At 39.2% G+C, this 15,020-nt stretch overlaps 2 protein-coding genes across 3 annotated transcripts in view; one reads left to right on the top strand and one right to left on the bottom strand.

Moving 5' to 3' along the window:
• Nucleotides 1-4,686, top strand: part of cnksr2a (connector enhancer of kinase suppressor of Ras 2a) — an 89,548-nt gene extending 84,862 nt beyond the window's left edge. Inside the window, exon 24 of one of the 2 annotated variants that reach the window (XM_086306720.1) lies at nucleotides 534-4,686. In XM_086306720.1, coding sequence (XP_086162846.1) covers nucleotides 534-731 — 198 coding nt within the window. In that variant the 3' untranslated portion in view covers nucleotides 732-4,686. The remainder of the gene's footprint in view (nucleotides 1-533) is intronic. The other variant, XM_086306721.1, reaches the window with a different exon arrangement.
• klhl34 (kelch-like family member 34) lies at nucleotides 1,514-13,100 on the bottom strand. The gene has a single exon (XM_086306722.1). It carries the CDS (start codon nucleotides 12,735-12,737, stop codon nucleotides 10,953-10,955), a length of 1,785 nt encoding a protein of 594 aa, XP_086162848.1. The 5' UTR covers nucleotides 12,738-13,100; the 3' UTR covers nucleotides 1,514-10,952.
• Nucleotides 13,101-15,020: the final 1,920 nt, after the last annotated feature.

Consider the following 15,020-nt stretch of genomic DNA (forward strand, 5'->3'; position numbering starts at 1 on the left):
GTTCTTCTATAAAAGTTTTTGTGGTAATCATCATGCAAAAGTTATTACTATTGTGGAATTAAAATGCATTACTGCATCAGTATATATTAACAATAGTGTATTTAGTGCCTTAATATACTGCATACTGCCCAAGAATATTAAATATTAATTTAAATAGGTTTTAATAAATGTCCTACGAGTGGATTAGTTAATAGTAGATAATGTGCTGAATGATGAACTAAGTAGTAATTTAAAGGTGTTTCAAAATGCGATACTGAAATTTACCAAATTATATACACTGAATTACTTCAAAAGTAGCCCATGCATTCATTGTGAATACACATGGAAGGTAGTGAATATATTCAGTAGAACAATGACGGATGAAAACAGTTGTTTTTTAAGTGTTCTATGCAAGGTGATCACATGTCAAATCTCCCCAAATCTTAGTGTATCCCCATTAAGTGTGTGTCTTGCTTTCCGTGTGTCTGCGTCTTAAAGAAGAGCGATATTTTGAAAAGTGACCCGCCCCTCCTCTGTTTCTGCATCCCCCATAGGACAGGGAGGGGGAACTAGCGCTGATTGACAGGCTGCTGGCCAAACCCCAGCTGTCGTCGGCAGAGTTCCAGGAGTGGAAGAGAGCCTATCAGGAGCTGTTCACTCAGGAGCCGAACTCGGCCGCCGACTCAGATCCTGGCCCGCCCCTCACCCCGTCGCTCTCTCACACGCACTCCTACATTGAGACGCACGTCTGACGCGAAAAGCAAAAGCAACACACACGCTTAAATTGCTCTCATCAGCTGATTTTGGATTGAGTTGAACAAATTGCAGTTGATGCTTTGAGGCATCAGAGCTGCGATCGGAGAAATCTTAGTGACGAACTGAGTCGAGAGGCGAGAGTAGAGATGCGCTTTGAGCAGCCGCCGTGTGACAAGTGCAACATGACGTGTTTTTGCGAAGACCCTCGTGTCACATCAGTCTTCGAGCTGATTGGTCATGCCACTCCAGATGGCTCGAGGGTGGACACTGACACTGATTCTTGAGTATTATATGTTAGCTTTTGTGCTGCGTACCTAAAATACTCTCCATGGAAAACCATATAAAGAAGGATCTTCATCATCTTCATACAGACTTCTCATCCAGTGGGATTACAGAGTTGTATCTTTCTCCATCTTGCTTATTGTGCCATTTTCATACTGTGACTGCACAGTGTCTCATAGACGCTCTAATAGCCACATACGTTGTATTCTTTCAAGCCTTATACTTGATGTCTATGATGATATTTACTGTACAGTGAGTGCTACAGTAGACAACAATAAGCAAAGGTCTTTTTTTAAAAAAACAAAACAAAACACTAGTCTCAGTTTCTATCTAGTTTTAGAGACTTTTGTTTGTGCTGGTTTGGTAGATTCGTGTACTGTGCTGGGCTGGACCTGAAGCATGCACACTCCTCCTGGAATAGGACCCATTTGAAGGAAAAATCCACCCTCAAATGCTTTTCTAGCAATGCATCAGGCATCACATGGTGTAGTTAGGAGCCCATTATCTGCTGTTGCTTTATTATTGAACTTCAGTTCACACTCCAAAAACACAGTATGTCTTTCAGAAACTGCCATTTACTGCTTTATAACTTCGCATATGCACATTAAAGCAGTGTGGTTTTTACATTTGGAAAAATAGAACACTACATGCAGTTAAATCTGTTGTACAGACATATACAGGCATAAATAGAGAACAACAGTTATTCTTGTTGCTTCGAGAATAAAAGCTTGCAATGATCAAGGGAGTTTTCAAGTTTCTTTTAAAATTTTTACACAATAGTAAATAAAATAGGATCTTTTAATGATACTTTTATTAATTGCAAAACAAAAACAGCTACTAGAAATGTCTAATGTTTCGTTTACTTTGTATACATATTGAAAGCTGCATTTTAATGACATGTAAACAAATACTAGGTGCCATCCACAGAAAGAGGAAAATATAATGTTACATGGCTTTACTTAACATTTCTTGCAATGATGATAAAAGGTTTTGTCTTGCATTATAATTATTATTGCACTGAAAATTAGAAACTTGGTCTAACTATAGATGGAGCTTCCTAAATCTGAGAGAGCTTCTCACTGATGAATATTCTTTTTAGCTTTTGCAGATATGAATGTTTATATATAGTATAGTAAAAGAAGTACAGTTCTGTTCCACCTATGTGCAGTTGCCAGCTCCCAATCTAGAACTGGTTTCCTACCCAAAAATGGCACCAGTCAACACAAAATTACTGGACCCATAGTTTGAACCATTGACATCAGTGATTATGGGAAGAACTGATGCAAGAAATTCACCAATGATTGGCAGATTCAGCCCACAGGTTCTGTTTGCTATGATTTTCTTTTCATGTAAATAAATCCAACTTTTCATATCTTCCACAATTTGGGCAAGTCAAATTAGGATTACTCCCTCCATTACCCAGTCAAGTTGCTTCCATGTCTGTCTTAACATTAATTTAACATTTTGGATATATGAAATTTTGTCAGGTTATTGACAAAAGTGTGTTTCAACCCTAGAGCACTAAAATCCAATCAGTTTATCCTTGCGTTCAGGTGCCAAAATTGAAGAAATCGCCTCAAAATTTTTAAGAGCTATCAATATTGAAACAATGCAGTGAACTGATGGATGAAAGCCATAGAAACATGCTGTCTCCAGCACTAGAGTTTTGGTTTTTCTTATGCAGTGTATTTGTACATAATACCAGATAAAAGCTTTTACTTCAGATGTACCTCTTTGATATTACCCTTAAGTGAAACTTTCATCAACACAAGGGGACATTTTTCCATTGGACATGTGGAAATATTTTGCCTTTTGTAGGCCACCTTTGTATTGGCTCAGTCACACTAGAGTAAAGATAGATTAACAACCTCTATGCAGCTAGGAAAATTTGGTGGGTGCCTGGTAAGGTTTTTTTTCTGTCAGAGGCTGATTGTAAGTAGTTACGAAACTTGAGCGTGCAATACCCTCGACCATATTATCACAGATCTAATATATTTGCCAACTTCTCACCATTCAACGGACTGACTCCATCTTATTATTATTTTGTTTCCGTCTTTACTCACTAAGGTTGCTTTGAGTACAGAAACCTAATGCAAATGGTTGCAGATTAGTTCCCCATCCCTGAAGCAACCATTTCAAAGACAATAAAATGCCAATGAACTTCATTTCACAAGTTTGTGTCACACAGTCTTAATAATTTTGGTGTTGTTACAATGTCCAGCTATTGATTTACCTACTGAGACTGCAGCATAAATAAGAGTCTTTATAACTTGCCTCGTTAAATGAAGGTCACATTGACTCACTGCATCATCTTGTGGTACAAAGTGGTATTACACAAGTATAGCCTAGCCTTGTGTCAAATTTTGTTGATATTTTTTCAGCACAAAACTTTTTTTTTTTTTTACATTTTTTAATACATGACGCATTATATACATGAAATTTACAAAAAAGTACACTACAATTCTCTAAGCCGAAATATCATTGATATATGAAATTTTATAGATCTACCCAAATCTTATTGTAGATTTTTGAATTTGCACAAATGTAACTTTAAATAAAAGCGCATTTCTATCTAGTTTTTAGGCAACTGCTACTTCCAGACATGGACGTTATTTTCATTTGGTTTTCAGTGCCTTATATGGCATCCACACTCCTAGTAATACAGGTGTATGAACTCTGGAAAGTTACTCTGTTTCGCCCCAAAAGCCTCCAAAAATATTTAAACCAAAACAAAAAAAAGCAAAGAGACATTTTTAGCACAGAAAGATTTTCTGAATATCGCAGATTTATAGTACTTAAAAGAATGCAAAAGTTTCTAAGGGTGGATTTTTCCTTGGAGACCATTTGGCTCTCTGTATCCTGCATGTCGCATAGAGAATATGAGGCCATATTTGCATAGGAACTGAAATATGAATCTAATAAAAATATATTAGTTTGTTATTTGTAGGCTATGCTGTTGCCAAAAGACTTAATACTCAAAGTCAATGCACAAAACTATGAAAGCAATCATAAATACATATAAACACACACACAACTACACACAATAATAAGCACATAGACTGAATGCTCTTTCTCTGCTGCTGCCCGTGGTTGGTTGTAGTAGCATGTCTTTGTTATAGATGAAAACAGTATTCTTTTTCCTGTTTTTGTGTTTGAAATCTTTACATACAGTAGATCTCTATTTATAGAGCGCAAACTAAGTGTCTTGGAAGATAGTCTCTAATTCTAGTTCAGTTTTTTTTTTCTTTTTGGACAGACTGTCGTCGAGTAAAGATTGTTTAATGTTCGATCTATAAATTATGGTTAATTAAAAAAAAAACTGTATTTATTTATGTAATCATTCTATATGCTCTCTTGAAAGATGAGGATGGATCAATAAAATGTTGGTCATTTCGCTGAAAGTGTTTTTTGTGGTCTGTTCTGTGAAAATTAGTCCGTATTGATATCATAAATTCAGCTTTTTAAAATGCTATATACGTAAAAGTACCACAAATAAAAAAGTACCAATGAATGTAAAAGTAACAAGGACTTTCTGCAATAAATTTCCCCTGTGACAAATTTAATTTATTCTACATATTACACTGCACAAATACATACATAAATAAAACAGCTTATTATTACAGTATAATAAGTTAGTTAAACTCCAGGGATATCAAGCTGTCTGGCTTTCCTTTGGTAGCCAGAAGTATTCTCAAATCCTCACTTGTTATCTGATAGTTTAGTCAGAAACATGCACACGAGCAGCCTGTTGGAGGTTACTTTGTAGGGCTCTGGCAGTGCTCCTGTTTTTCCTCACACACTCGAGCAGATATTGATGCTGCTGCTGGCTCGATGGCCCTGTCCAGCTCTCCTCATGTAACACCCCATCTCCTGATATCCTCTAAACTGTTAGACTCAGGGTTTTGTGTTCTGTGGTTTGGTCGGCCATTTCAGTTTTGCACAGTAGCATGTGCACAGTTCCCTCATGTTTTGGTTCATATCTAGTTCTGTTTCAGTTTGGTTCATATTTCTTTCCTTGAGTTCCTGTGTATTCTTGCCTCCCTTGTTTAGTCGTGTCTCCGTGTTTTTTTATCTGTGTCAGTTTTGCCTCAGTGTTAGGTGTTTCCTGTTTTATTTTGATGGTCTCCAGTCTCTCGTGCTGTATATTTGGTTCTGCTTCCCTTGTCTTGTCTTCTGTGATTACTTCAAGTTGTGCTCCCACCTATTTCCTCTTCCCTCATTACCTGGTGTATATTTATTGTCTGAGGTCTTCCCTTGTTCCCTGCCTCTAGGCTGTGTGCACCCTTGTTCTGTGGTTTCCCCTAGACTCCTATTGTTTTTGTTCCTGGTTCCAGCCCTGCCTTGTTTTTGTATTTGTGCATTTTTGAAAAATCTTCAGCATTAAAGCTGTGTTCATGCACTGTCTCCAGTGTCCTGTAGTCTGGGTCCACATCCTACCTGCAATACAATGTTATATGACACTGTCCATGGACATAAAGCAAATATTTTTGTGATGGCTTGACGAGCTGGACTATCTGTGTAACCTGAAGACTGCAGTTACCGCTCCAGCGATTAGGACGCTGGCAAAAAGCAAAACTAGAGGAAAATCAGTGAGGCAGGATAAGGAGAGAGCTGGTCTGTGGCCACCACCTGCAAAACCTTTCCCTTTTTTGGCGTTGCCTTGTTGTTGCCTCTCTGTCACTTTCATTTGCTCCAAAAATGTATGCTTCCTAAATGGACAGATTGAGTTCCCTGAAGAGTACCTGACTCACTTTGTGTTATACTGTGATAATCGTGTGGTACCTTAACTTCTTTGAGCAGCATATGTGACTGATCAATTTGCAAACAGCATATGTTAGCTTGTTTTATTTTAATTTAAGAAGCTAAGTTTACTGGTCCTCATCCGAATAAATCTGAGAATCTGAAATGACTGACAGGAAAAGAAAGAAGGAGCTTTTTGGACATTTTCCTGTGAAAAACTGTCAGAGATCTAAAGATTGCTTTTTACAATGTCAGGACAAGATTTACATTTCAGAATTGTTGGAATCAACTTTTTTGTTCTTTCCAAAGGTTTTTTTTATTGGATGAAAAAAATCACACAACATCTATTTTCTTAGACTCTTATCCGATTCAAGGTCATATGAAGGCTGGAGTCCCCACAGCCCATCCTCTTTATTCACAATGGGTTGCCACAGTGGATAGATCTACATGTTTTGATTTGGCACACGTTTATGCTGAATGCCTTCCTGATGCAAGAGACTTATGTCTAAATCTCAACAAAAAAATCTTTCTATAAATTAAATGGTAGCTACTACAAATAGAAGCTGTGGACCTAGTGGAAAAAATACATTTCCCTCTGACATGTTGGGAAAATAAAAATACTTCAGTAAAGTACAAATTGGTACTTGGTTTCTTTATGTCATTTAGGAATTTAAATCTCTGTAGCTATCTACATAGATTTATCTAATCTATGTATCTAATTTATCTAATCGATTTATCTAAAGTACCTACCAAATAAATGTGGCTAAAATTGCTTATATTTAGCTTAGCTACACAGTATGTGGTGCACTGTTAGGCTGCATTAACTTGATTACTCTTAAGAAGATAAATAACAACCAGGTGCTGCTGATCAGATCTAATTAATTAATCGTCAGCAACTGTAAAAAGTTCAATAAAAGCTGATGTTCTGGCAGCTTGCTGGTCTGGAGCCACCAGGAGTGGCTGTCCAACTAAATTTACCCTTTTTTGGTGACAAAAAAGCATTAAAGGAAAAAAAAAGCTGAGTCTCAGCTGTGACAGTGAGAACTTTCCTGATGTAATATTGTCATAATCACACATTAGAGCATGGTAGCTTGAAATTAACATTTCATATTTCCACTTTTATTCTTTTTTTCAGACATTCATTTAACTCAGATGGTGTTCTAAATAAGTAATATTTTTGTAGATAGCACAGTGTGCATTCAGACTTAAATGGAAACAGATACAAGCGCAAAAGTGCATCAGTAATGATCTCCAGCAGTTACCAAGCTATTACCCAGAAACGCAGATGCTTCTCTCTAATGCTTTTCTACTCTGCAGCTTCATCCTTCTTTGTCCATTTGACTGTCAGTGCAGATGAAGTGGAACAAGAAAACAAAAAAAAGAGTCTCACACAACATCCTTGTTTTGCTGCTCTTTCTATATCTATCAAATAGAAAACTTCAATTATTCATAGGTAAGCTGCAATGCTGCACACTTTACAATTTCTATCTGCAAATTCTGCAAGATATTCTCCTTAGTTTTGCTGTTGTTGTTATTTCAGCACTGTCACCCTCACCTTCATCACCTTATCGGCTGGTTTTTTTTTTTCTTTTTTACTTCTCTATTTCATCCCGCAGCTTGGCCTCATCCTGAAAACTCATCTGTTTGAGTGTTACCTTCTTCACACTGAATCTGTTTACCTCCTCTGCTTATTCCCAAAAATCCCATTTATCACACAGCTTAGCCCTTGTTTTTCTTAACACACAATTACATTGGAGTGACACTCTTTGGAATATTTGGTGACCCTTCCCTTTTACATACTTACATACTGTAATTAACTTTCAGTGAACTAAAAGTAATCTGAATCAATCTGGCATATGCTCAAAAGAGCTGCAAGGAAAATGCCACAGTGCTCAGCCTGTATAGTTTATATGTGAGATGTTTAGTTGAAAATGCTAATCTTTTCTTCATACTGAGTTAGTTAGAATAATTTTATGAATATCTCTAGAGCAAGGAGGTTGGGTCATAGCAAAGAACATAAACAGCATAAAACATAGATGTAGCCACTTTCCCATTTTCCACTGCTTAGTGAAATCCCATTTTGAAGCCTCGAGCCATGTTGGCTCGTTCGCTAACAATTTCACAAGTCATTAGCCAATGAGCATACCCTGATTTATTCTTCTTTTTGATTGTTACAAAATGGACCCAATGAGTTATGCAGTAGGTGACTGAGTACATAAACAGGTATAAGAAGCCAGGTCAATGCCTGGCTTCGTATGAAATCTTTAGGACAGAAAACTTTTTCACAACTACAAAAGTTGATCCCTAGTGGTCATTAAAAAGAATTATGAACTTAGCTGTACTTTGTAGTAGTTTGGAAGTAAAACCCCACCCCAACCAGTCATGGCAGATGGCCGCCCCTCCCTGAGTCTGGTTCTGCCAGAGGTTTCTTTCTGTTAAACGGGAGTTTTTCCTTCCCACTGTCGCCAAAGTGCTTGCTCATAGGGAGCCATATGCTTGTTGGGTTTCTCCGTATGTATTATTGTAGGGTCTCCCTTACAATATAAAGCACCTTGAGGCGACTGTTGTTGTGATTTGGCGCTGTATAAAAAAAATTGATTGAATTGAACTTAAACATCCTCTTTGAGAGAGTTTTTTTATTTATGCTGTAAAACCATGCCACCTGGAGAACATGTGAGTTTCATTATTCAACCTGTGTTCATTCAAATTAATCAAATTTTACAGCTAAATCATTTTACAAATTGTAAAAATAATATTAACTTAAAGTTTACAGATCAAGGCTATTGGTAAGCCAGCAGCACTGGGGAATAAAGCAAAGAAATCTATCCACAAATTGTTACATTTTAATTTTTAATTCTGTATTTTAAATTCTCTGTTTTCCACTCTGGCTTTTGGCTTTGGAATCCAATAAGTGGTGGGGAAACTCAGGACTATATATATATATATATATATCCCCATGCTAGGCATTGCTATTGAGGTTGAGTTAAAGTAAAATGATAAGCCAGGTGATAGATGTTGGGTGCGATGTACTTTTTAGTTAACAGAAGATTAAAACTTAACTAAGATTAACTGCTTTTAACTTTTAAACACAATTTTCATATTCATATTCATTCACTCAGAGAGCCACTGTAGAAGGCAAAAAGAGCTCTGGTTTGAGAAGTTTAACATAGCCAAGTTCAACAGAGCCAAGGTTTCTTAGTGTTAGCTCACATAAAAGGGCCATTTGATATTTGACTGCACAAAATTGACCAGCTATTCCAATCAGAGACAATATGATAAGGATCTATAAAGAACATAGATTATATACAGTAAAACACAACATTGCTCCTGCTGTAAATAAGATTAGTGAGTCTAACGCTACAGAAATAGTTAATTATATGATTTGATCCCCACAAGTGGCCAGTAATATATTGGTGTTACTGCTCAGTTTGCCCTCGGTGTTGCTGTTTCTAAACTGACAGACACATATTAGAGCTCTGAAACTTTACACTTCATACACTTAATGTTGCTGTTTGTTTCTAAACTGACAGACACATATTAGAGCTCTGAAACTTTACACTTCATACACTTAAACATTAGAGGTTACTCAGTGTGCTCCCCGCCAACTCTGTCCCTTGATACTGCTGGTCATAAATAGCTTACGCATGTAACTGATCAGTTTTCTAATCTATGGTGCAATGTTTAATGTTAAATAAATACGTGACAGCAGGATTAGAACCGAACCTAATAAATAAATAAATTAAATTAAAATAAATTTGTAAATAAAATAAAAAAACAGTCACTTTGGTTAATAAAAAACCCCCTCTAAATATCAGATTTGTTTTTAAAGGTTATGTTAAAGTTTCTGTTAAACTAATATAAGCTTAGTTTTACTGGCACTAGCTTCATATTTAACACAAACACAAATGCATGCACGTGTGGGCGCGGGCGCACACGCACACAGATATTTATTGGTCTTCTCATATATCTTTCTGGAAAATCTACAAGTGTTGAACTAAGCAGCAGTAAACAATAATTTATCATAAAAGCTGGGATAGGGACATCAGCTAGCATTGCTATGGCTAACCAGCATTAGCCTTTTGTTTGTCATAAAAAAATAGGGGTTTATGAAGATTATACGCTCACTTGCGACTTTTTCAAGTGTTCAAATGTTATGTTATTGCAATACCTAATCAGTCAATTATAGCATCATGGACCTGAACCCAACAGATATGCAGCAACTGTATGACGCTATCATGTCAATATAGACCAAAATCTCTGAGGAATGTTTCCAACACCTTGTTGAATCTATGCATGAAGAATAACGTTATGAAGGCAAAAGGAATCCAAACCCAGTATTAGAAAGGTGTTTCTAAAAAAGTCTTTGGTGAGTGTATCCGTTCAGACATTACAAATAATTCTTACAAAATAGTAGTTGCTAGGTTTCTTAAAGAATGAAACCAGAGAAAAGCCTTTATCCACCTATTACACAAAATATTTAAAACCTTTAGGGTTTCTATTAAGGAAAAAGATATGAGCTTTGTTTGGGATTTTTATATAACTCTAGATCAGAAATATTTGGATTATCTTGAAGAAGGTTAGCCTAGCCTAGCCTAACATAAATACTGGAAACAGAAAAAACAGCTAGCTTAAAATGAATTAAATGAAACCTTAGGCTACATCTTTAATCAATGTAGACATAAAAGTGTTAAAAATTATATACTGTGTTTGGCTGTGTGCCTTATGCTAAGCTAACCAAACTGCTTTGTTGCTGTACACCTTCATGTGTCAAATGCAAATAAGTGTAGACAACACGCCTTAGGCTAGCTGTTAGTAGGAGAAAACTAGTTGTTTGATATTTTTCCCTAGACCAGAAAGACCAGAAATAATATTAAAAAATAAAAGTATTACAACTGAGGAAGTTGTTAAGGGCTGCGTGGTAGTAAACATTTCATGTCCCCCAACCTAGTTTCCCGCACAGGCCCCAAAGACTATTGCTCAACTATGAGCAATATCCTTATTTCTGTGTTTTAGTACCCAAAACCTAGAGTTTGAACAGCCTGGGGAAAATGGGGGTAAAATGTACTACATTGTGGTTGATTTTAAAGCATCTGCTCAGCATTTTGATACCATATTACACCCACTCAAAGTGAAATTCTCACTTTAGGAACTGGCTCTCAGCACTTGTAAAATACATTTCTCACTTTTTGTGCTCTTTAGTCTGGCAGAGGCAGCAGCGTACACTCAGTCCCAGTGAGAGGTCTGGGAAGCTGGCAGATCTCTCTCCAGCAATCTTTCTTTGTATCATACTCCAGCACACTCTTCACAACCACCTCCTGCCCGTTACTCCACCTTCTCCCTCCGAAAACCAGAAGATTCCCAGATGACATGGATACCATGCCGTAGTTGAAGGAGCCAGTGAGAAGCGGCTTGAGTCGCATCCAGTGATCTGACTGTGGATGGTATCGTTCAATATCACAGAAGGGTTCGTACATCCCCAGCAGTGCATAGATGTAGCCATGAGCAGTTGCCAAGCGATGACTGAACCTGGCGATGGACATGGATGCCCTCTTTTCCCAGACTCTGCCTTTAAGATCCCAGAAGAAGACCTCTCTGCTGCTCTCCCTGCTTTCATCCTGAGTGTAACTATAGTTACCCGGAACACCACCTGACACATAGATGCTGTTGTCAAGCACAGCAGAGGCGTGGCCGTAAAGTGTCTGAGGCATTGGTGGCCCTTTCCTCCATGCTCCTGTGGCTATATCATAAAACTCCACAGAAGCTACAGAGGCATGTGTGTTGGTGTCTGGTCGTGTGTGTCGTCCGCCCAAAGCATAAATAACATCCTCTACCACGCAGCAAGTGAACTGTGCCCTCCTGTCCAGCATGGACTCCACCTGCTCCCAGCAACTAAAGCGAGGATCGTACCGCCACACCTGATTGGATGTTGCTACAGTAACAAGCCTTTTCTCATCTTCATCTCCCTCTTTCACTTCATCTCCTCCAATCACAAAGAGGAAACCTCCCACTGAGCACACGCAGGGATTTCTCAGTCTCAGCGGAAGAACACAAGTCAAAGATGAAAACCTCTTCCTCTTTGGATCGAACGCCATCACTTGCTTTTCTGGCCAATCAGTGCTGGACCCGCCACCCACAAGAAGCACGCAATTGGGTGATGCTCTAAGCGTTGTCTGCCGGCTCTGCCTGATGGGCTGAGTTGAACCGAGCCTGTGGTACTCGGATGCTCGTGTCAGCTGGCTCCTTATTAAAGGTGTGGCCATGGCTCTGTGGGCATGGCTGATATTTGTGAGGTCAGACGGGGGGACCAATCCAAAGCGCAAACGACTCAACAAAAGATTTGATTTCAGGAGTGGGAGGGGCCCGTTATCATCCAGCCAATCCAGAACCAGCTTTATGAGCTCCACTTCCTTAACACTAGGTATCTCATCAGCATCCAGAACCGCCAACAGTGATTCGATATTCAACGTCAGGAGCTCGTCCCTGCTTTCTTGTATCAAGCTTCCCATCTCCATGGCAATGGTTTGATTGGCAGCCTCAAGTGCATTTGAGAGGGCGTGGCGCTCAGCCAGGTTAGCATAGTCACAGCAGTTCTTGGCATTTAAACCATCAGTCATGTAACGCTCGCATATCGCCACAGCTGTTTCCACCTGCAAGTACCTGCCTGTTTCCAGGACAACAGGAAGTGTGGAGGGTGAGATGCTGAGCCAACCTGAATACAGGAAGTCCAGAATGGCATCTAAGCCCTCTGGTGTTAGCGCAGGGAGGCTAATGGAGCCTGCTAATCTCTCTGCAGTAGTCTCTCCAAACAGGGCCCAAAAATAGTCACTGGAGCTGGCTAGAAGGGCGCGATGACAGGGAAAAGATATGCCGCCAGCCTGTAAGACAACATCACACATCTTCCTCTGTGAGCGAAGGCGCTGGAAGCCAGAGAGAAGTCCGGTTCTGTGGGAAGAACTGTAGAGGACAGAGTAGCTATCCATCCAAAAGACGGCAGACAAGAGAGTGGAAATGATGGAAGGAAGATAAGGAAACTTTTGAAAAAAGTGAAAGCAAGTTAAAGGAAAAAGATTTGTCAGGAAGGAGCCAGGAAGCAACGGTGAAGAAACATTAAACACAGCAAGCACAGGAAAAGCTGAAGAGTGAAGTCAAAAAAAGAGGTTGCTGACAAGCCGGCACCAAAAAAGTGTAAAAAGAATTGGATATTAGTCGGAGAGCAAGAAGCAGGAAATGAGAGGCGCAGGAAAGAGTGTGTCTCCTTTGGCAAGCTTTCTCCATCTGTGTGTTTGTCCTTCTCTGCCTTCAGCAGCGAGCATGTGACACCATGATGCGGAGGTTAATAATGGCCCCCTGCAAACACAGACAATGCTACAGCCCGCCCCCTTTTTGGCACTTTAACATGAACCATCCCAAAGCCCTCATGTCTCTTGCCCTGATACCCCGGCTCTGTTGGTTTTGAGTTTGTCTGCTGCCCTTTTCTCCGTTTCCAAGAGGGAGTATCACCCATGAATCATACACACCAACCAACCAGCGAGCATGGAGATGCATGGATAAACACCCTGACCCCACATCCAAAGAGACCGAGAGGGAGCCTGGCAGGGCTTTAGTGTCTAACCCAGTGGATGAACTCATTGGTAAATACAGCTGCTACAGTCTGGGACCAAGATTCCAGGGCATGCCACCAATCTGCACTCTCATGGTGACAGGAATAGTAGCACAGACACAACTCGGCAGATGCGGCGCGAGGTAGATATCAAACCTGCGGAAGTTTTGCCAGGCTGTCAAAGATTTGTCAAGTGTCAGAAGTACTTCATGGCTTTTGGTATTAGAGTTATCCGTGCCCTTTTGGGAGGCATTTAACCTTTTTATGACCTGCAGTCTGTCAGTATCACACAGATGGATGTCATGATATTATTTTTATGCAGAGATAGGAGGCGATGGTGAGCGTAAAGAATAGAGAGATAATGAAGCATCAGGCTACAAGTTAACTAATGTGTTTACTGTCATCTCATTAATGCTGAGCTATACTCCGCGGTGCCACTCTTTGTCTAATACACAAACAAATGCACATCAGTATGCAAACAGCACGTTATTGAACACTTTACAAGATCTTGCAGGGTACGTTTTGCTCTGAGTTATGATTGCTGTCTCTGAATAGATGCTGGCTCACGCTCTGAGGTGAGTGTGTATTTGTCCGCGTTGGTGTGTTTGTTTTATGGAAGGGTTACACCAGTTTAAAATTCAGCACACGGGCTACTCACAAAGAGAAAAAAAAACAGACTCACACCTTTTTTTCCTTTTTTTTTTTGAAGCTACAAAGTATTTTTAATCTTTCCCACATAGTGTCAGATTCTCCCATATGGTGGTTAAATCTACACCACTGTTTCTGAATATTCCACCGTGACCCGATGGAAGCTAAACTTAGCTACAGCTGCTGTGTGTGTGTATTTATCTGTCTTCAATAGGGCACAGTGATGTCAGGATGGATATGTGGTGAAATGCAGTGGTATGTGGCCCATTCAAACTGTAGGATTTGAAGGTTTAGGTCATGATTAAAGTGAGTCTGCATTGTCGTGCTCCTGAGTTCTACCTAAACCCCCTAAAAATTCCTATTACATATGCACATAATTCAAAAATAATTACAGCTGGAGATACCAGAGTTCATTCCCCCCCTTCAGGCACTGCAAGTAATGTGAAAACAACACTCCAGGCTACATTTTCCATCACAGTAAATGGGAAGTTTTAATTTGGTTTTGTCAGAGTTTCAGGTTGAGCAGACTATTTCTTTTTAAAATCAGTGTCACACTCTGTCTACTGCCAATCTCCTGACACCCACATGAAAAGACCAGAAGTCTCAGCCAGGATATAATCCATTTTAAATATGTCACCCTGAAAACTACTGTCATGTCCTGTCGGTGTGCTTAGGCAGTCTTTGTTAGCGAATATACCCAAGCTGTCAACTCCACCAGGAAGATGATATTTTCTTCTAAAGGACAAAGTCACAAGACTAATGTCAAGTGCTAAGGTGACATACGCACATGAACAAAGCAAATCAGCAGTTACAAAGTGAACATACAAAAGAAACATTTCAAAATAGGATAACAAAGGTCATCAGGATTACGAGGTTATTAATGGTTAACCAATAAAAACCAGCAAGTCAAAAAAAATATTTCTTTTTTTCTGGAACTGTGGTTCTCTGTGCTCTGTGCTTCTTTTGGGGTCCCCCTTTCTGTGATTGGTTCCCTTTGGTCTCGCGCTTCCTTCAT

The sequence above is a fragment of the Aulonocara sp. 'chitande type north' Nkhata Bay genome, linkage group LG9 (genome assembly GCF_057382095.1).
Source record: "Aulonocara sp. 'chitande type north' Nkhata Bay isolate Kocher_YH1m ecotype deep benthic linkage group LG9, A_spYH_male_GT1.1, whole genome shotgun sequence".
Taxonomy (NCBI): domain Eukaryota; kingdom Metazoa; phylum Chordata; class Actinopteri; order Cichliformes; family Cichlidae; genus Aulonocara; species Aulonocara sp. 'chitande type north' Nkhata Bay.

Coding starts and splice junctions, on each gene's coding strand:
- klhl34 (XM_086306722.1), bottom strand. CDS start 12,737: ATGGATAGCTACTCTGTCCTCTACAGTTCTTCCCACAGAACCGGACTT.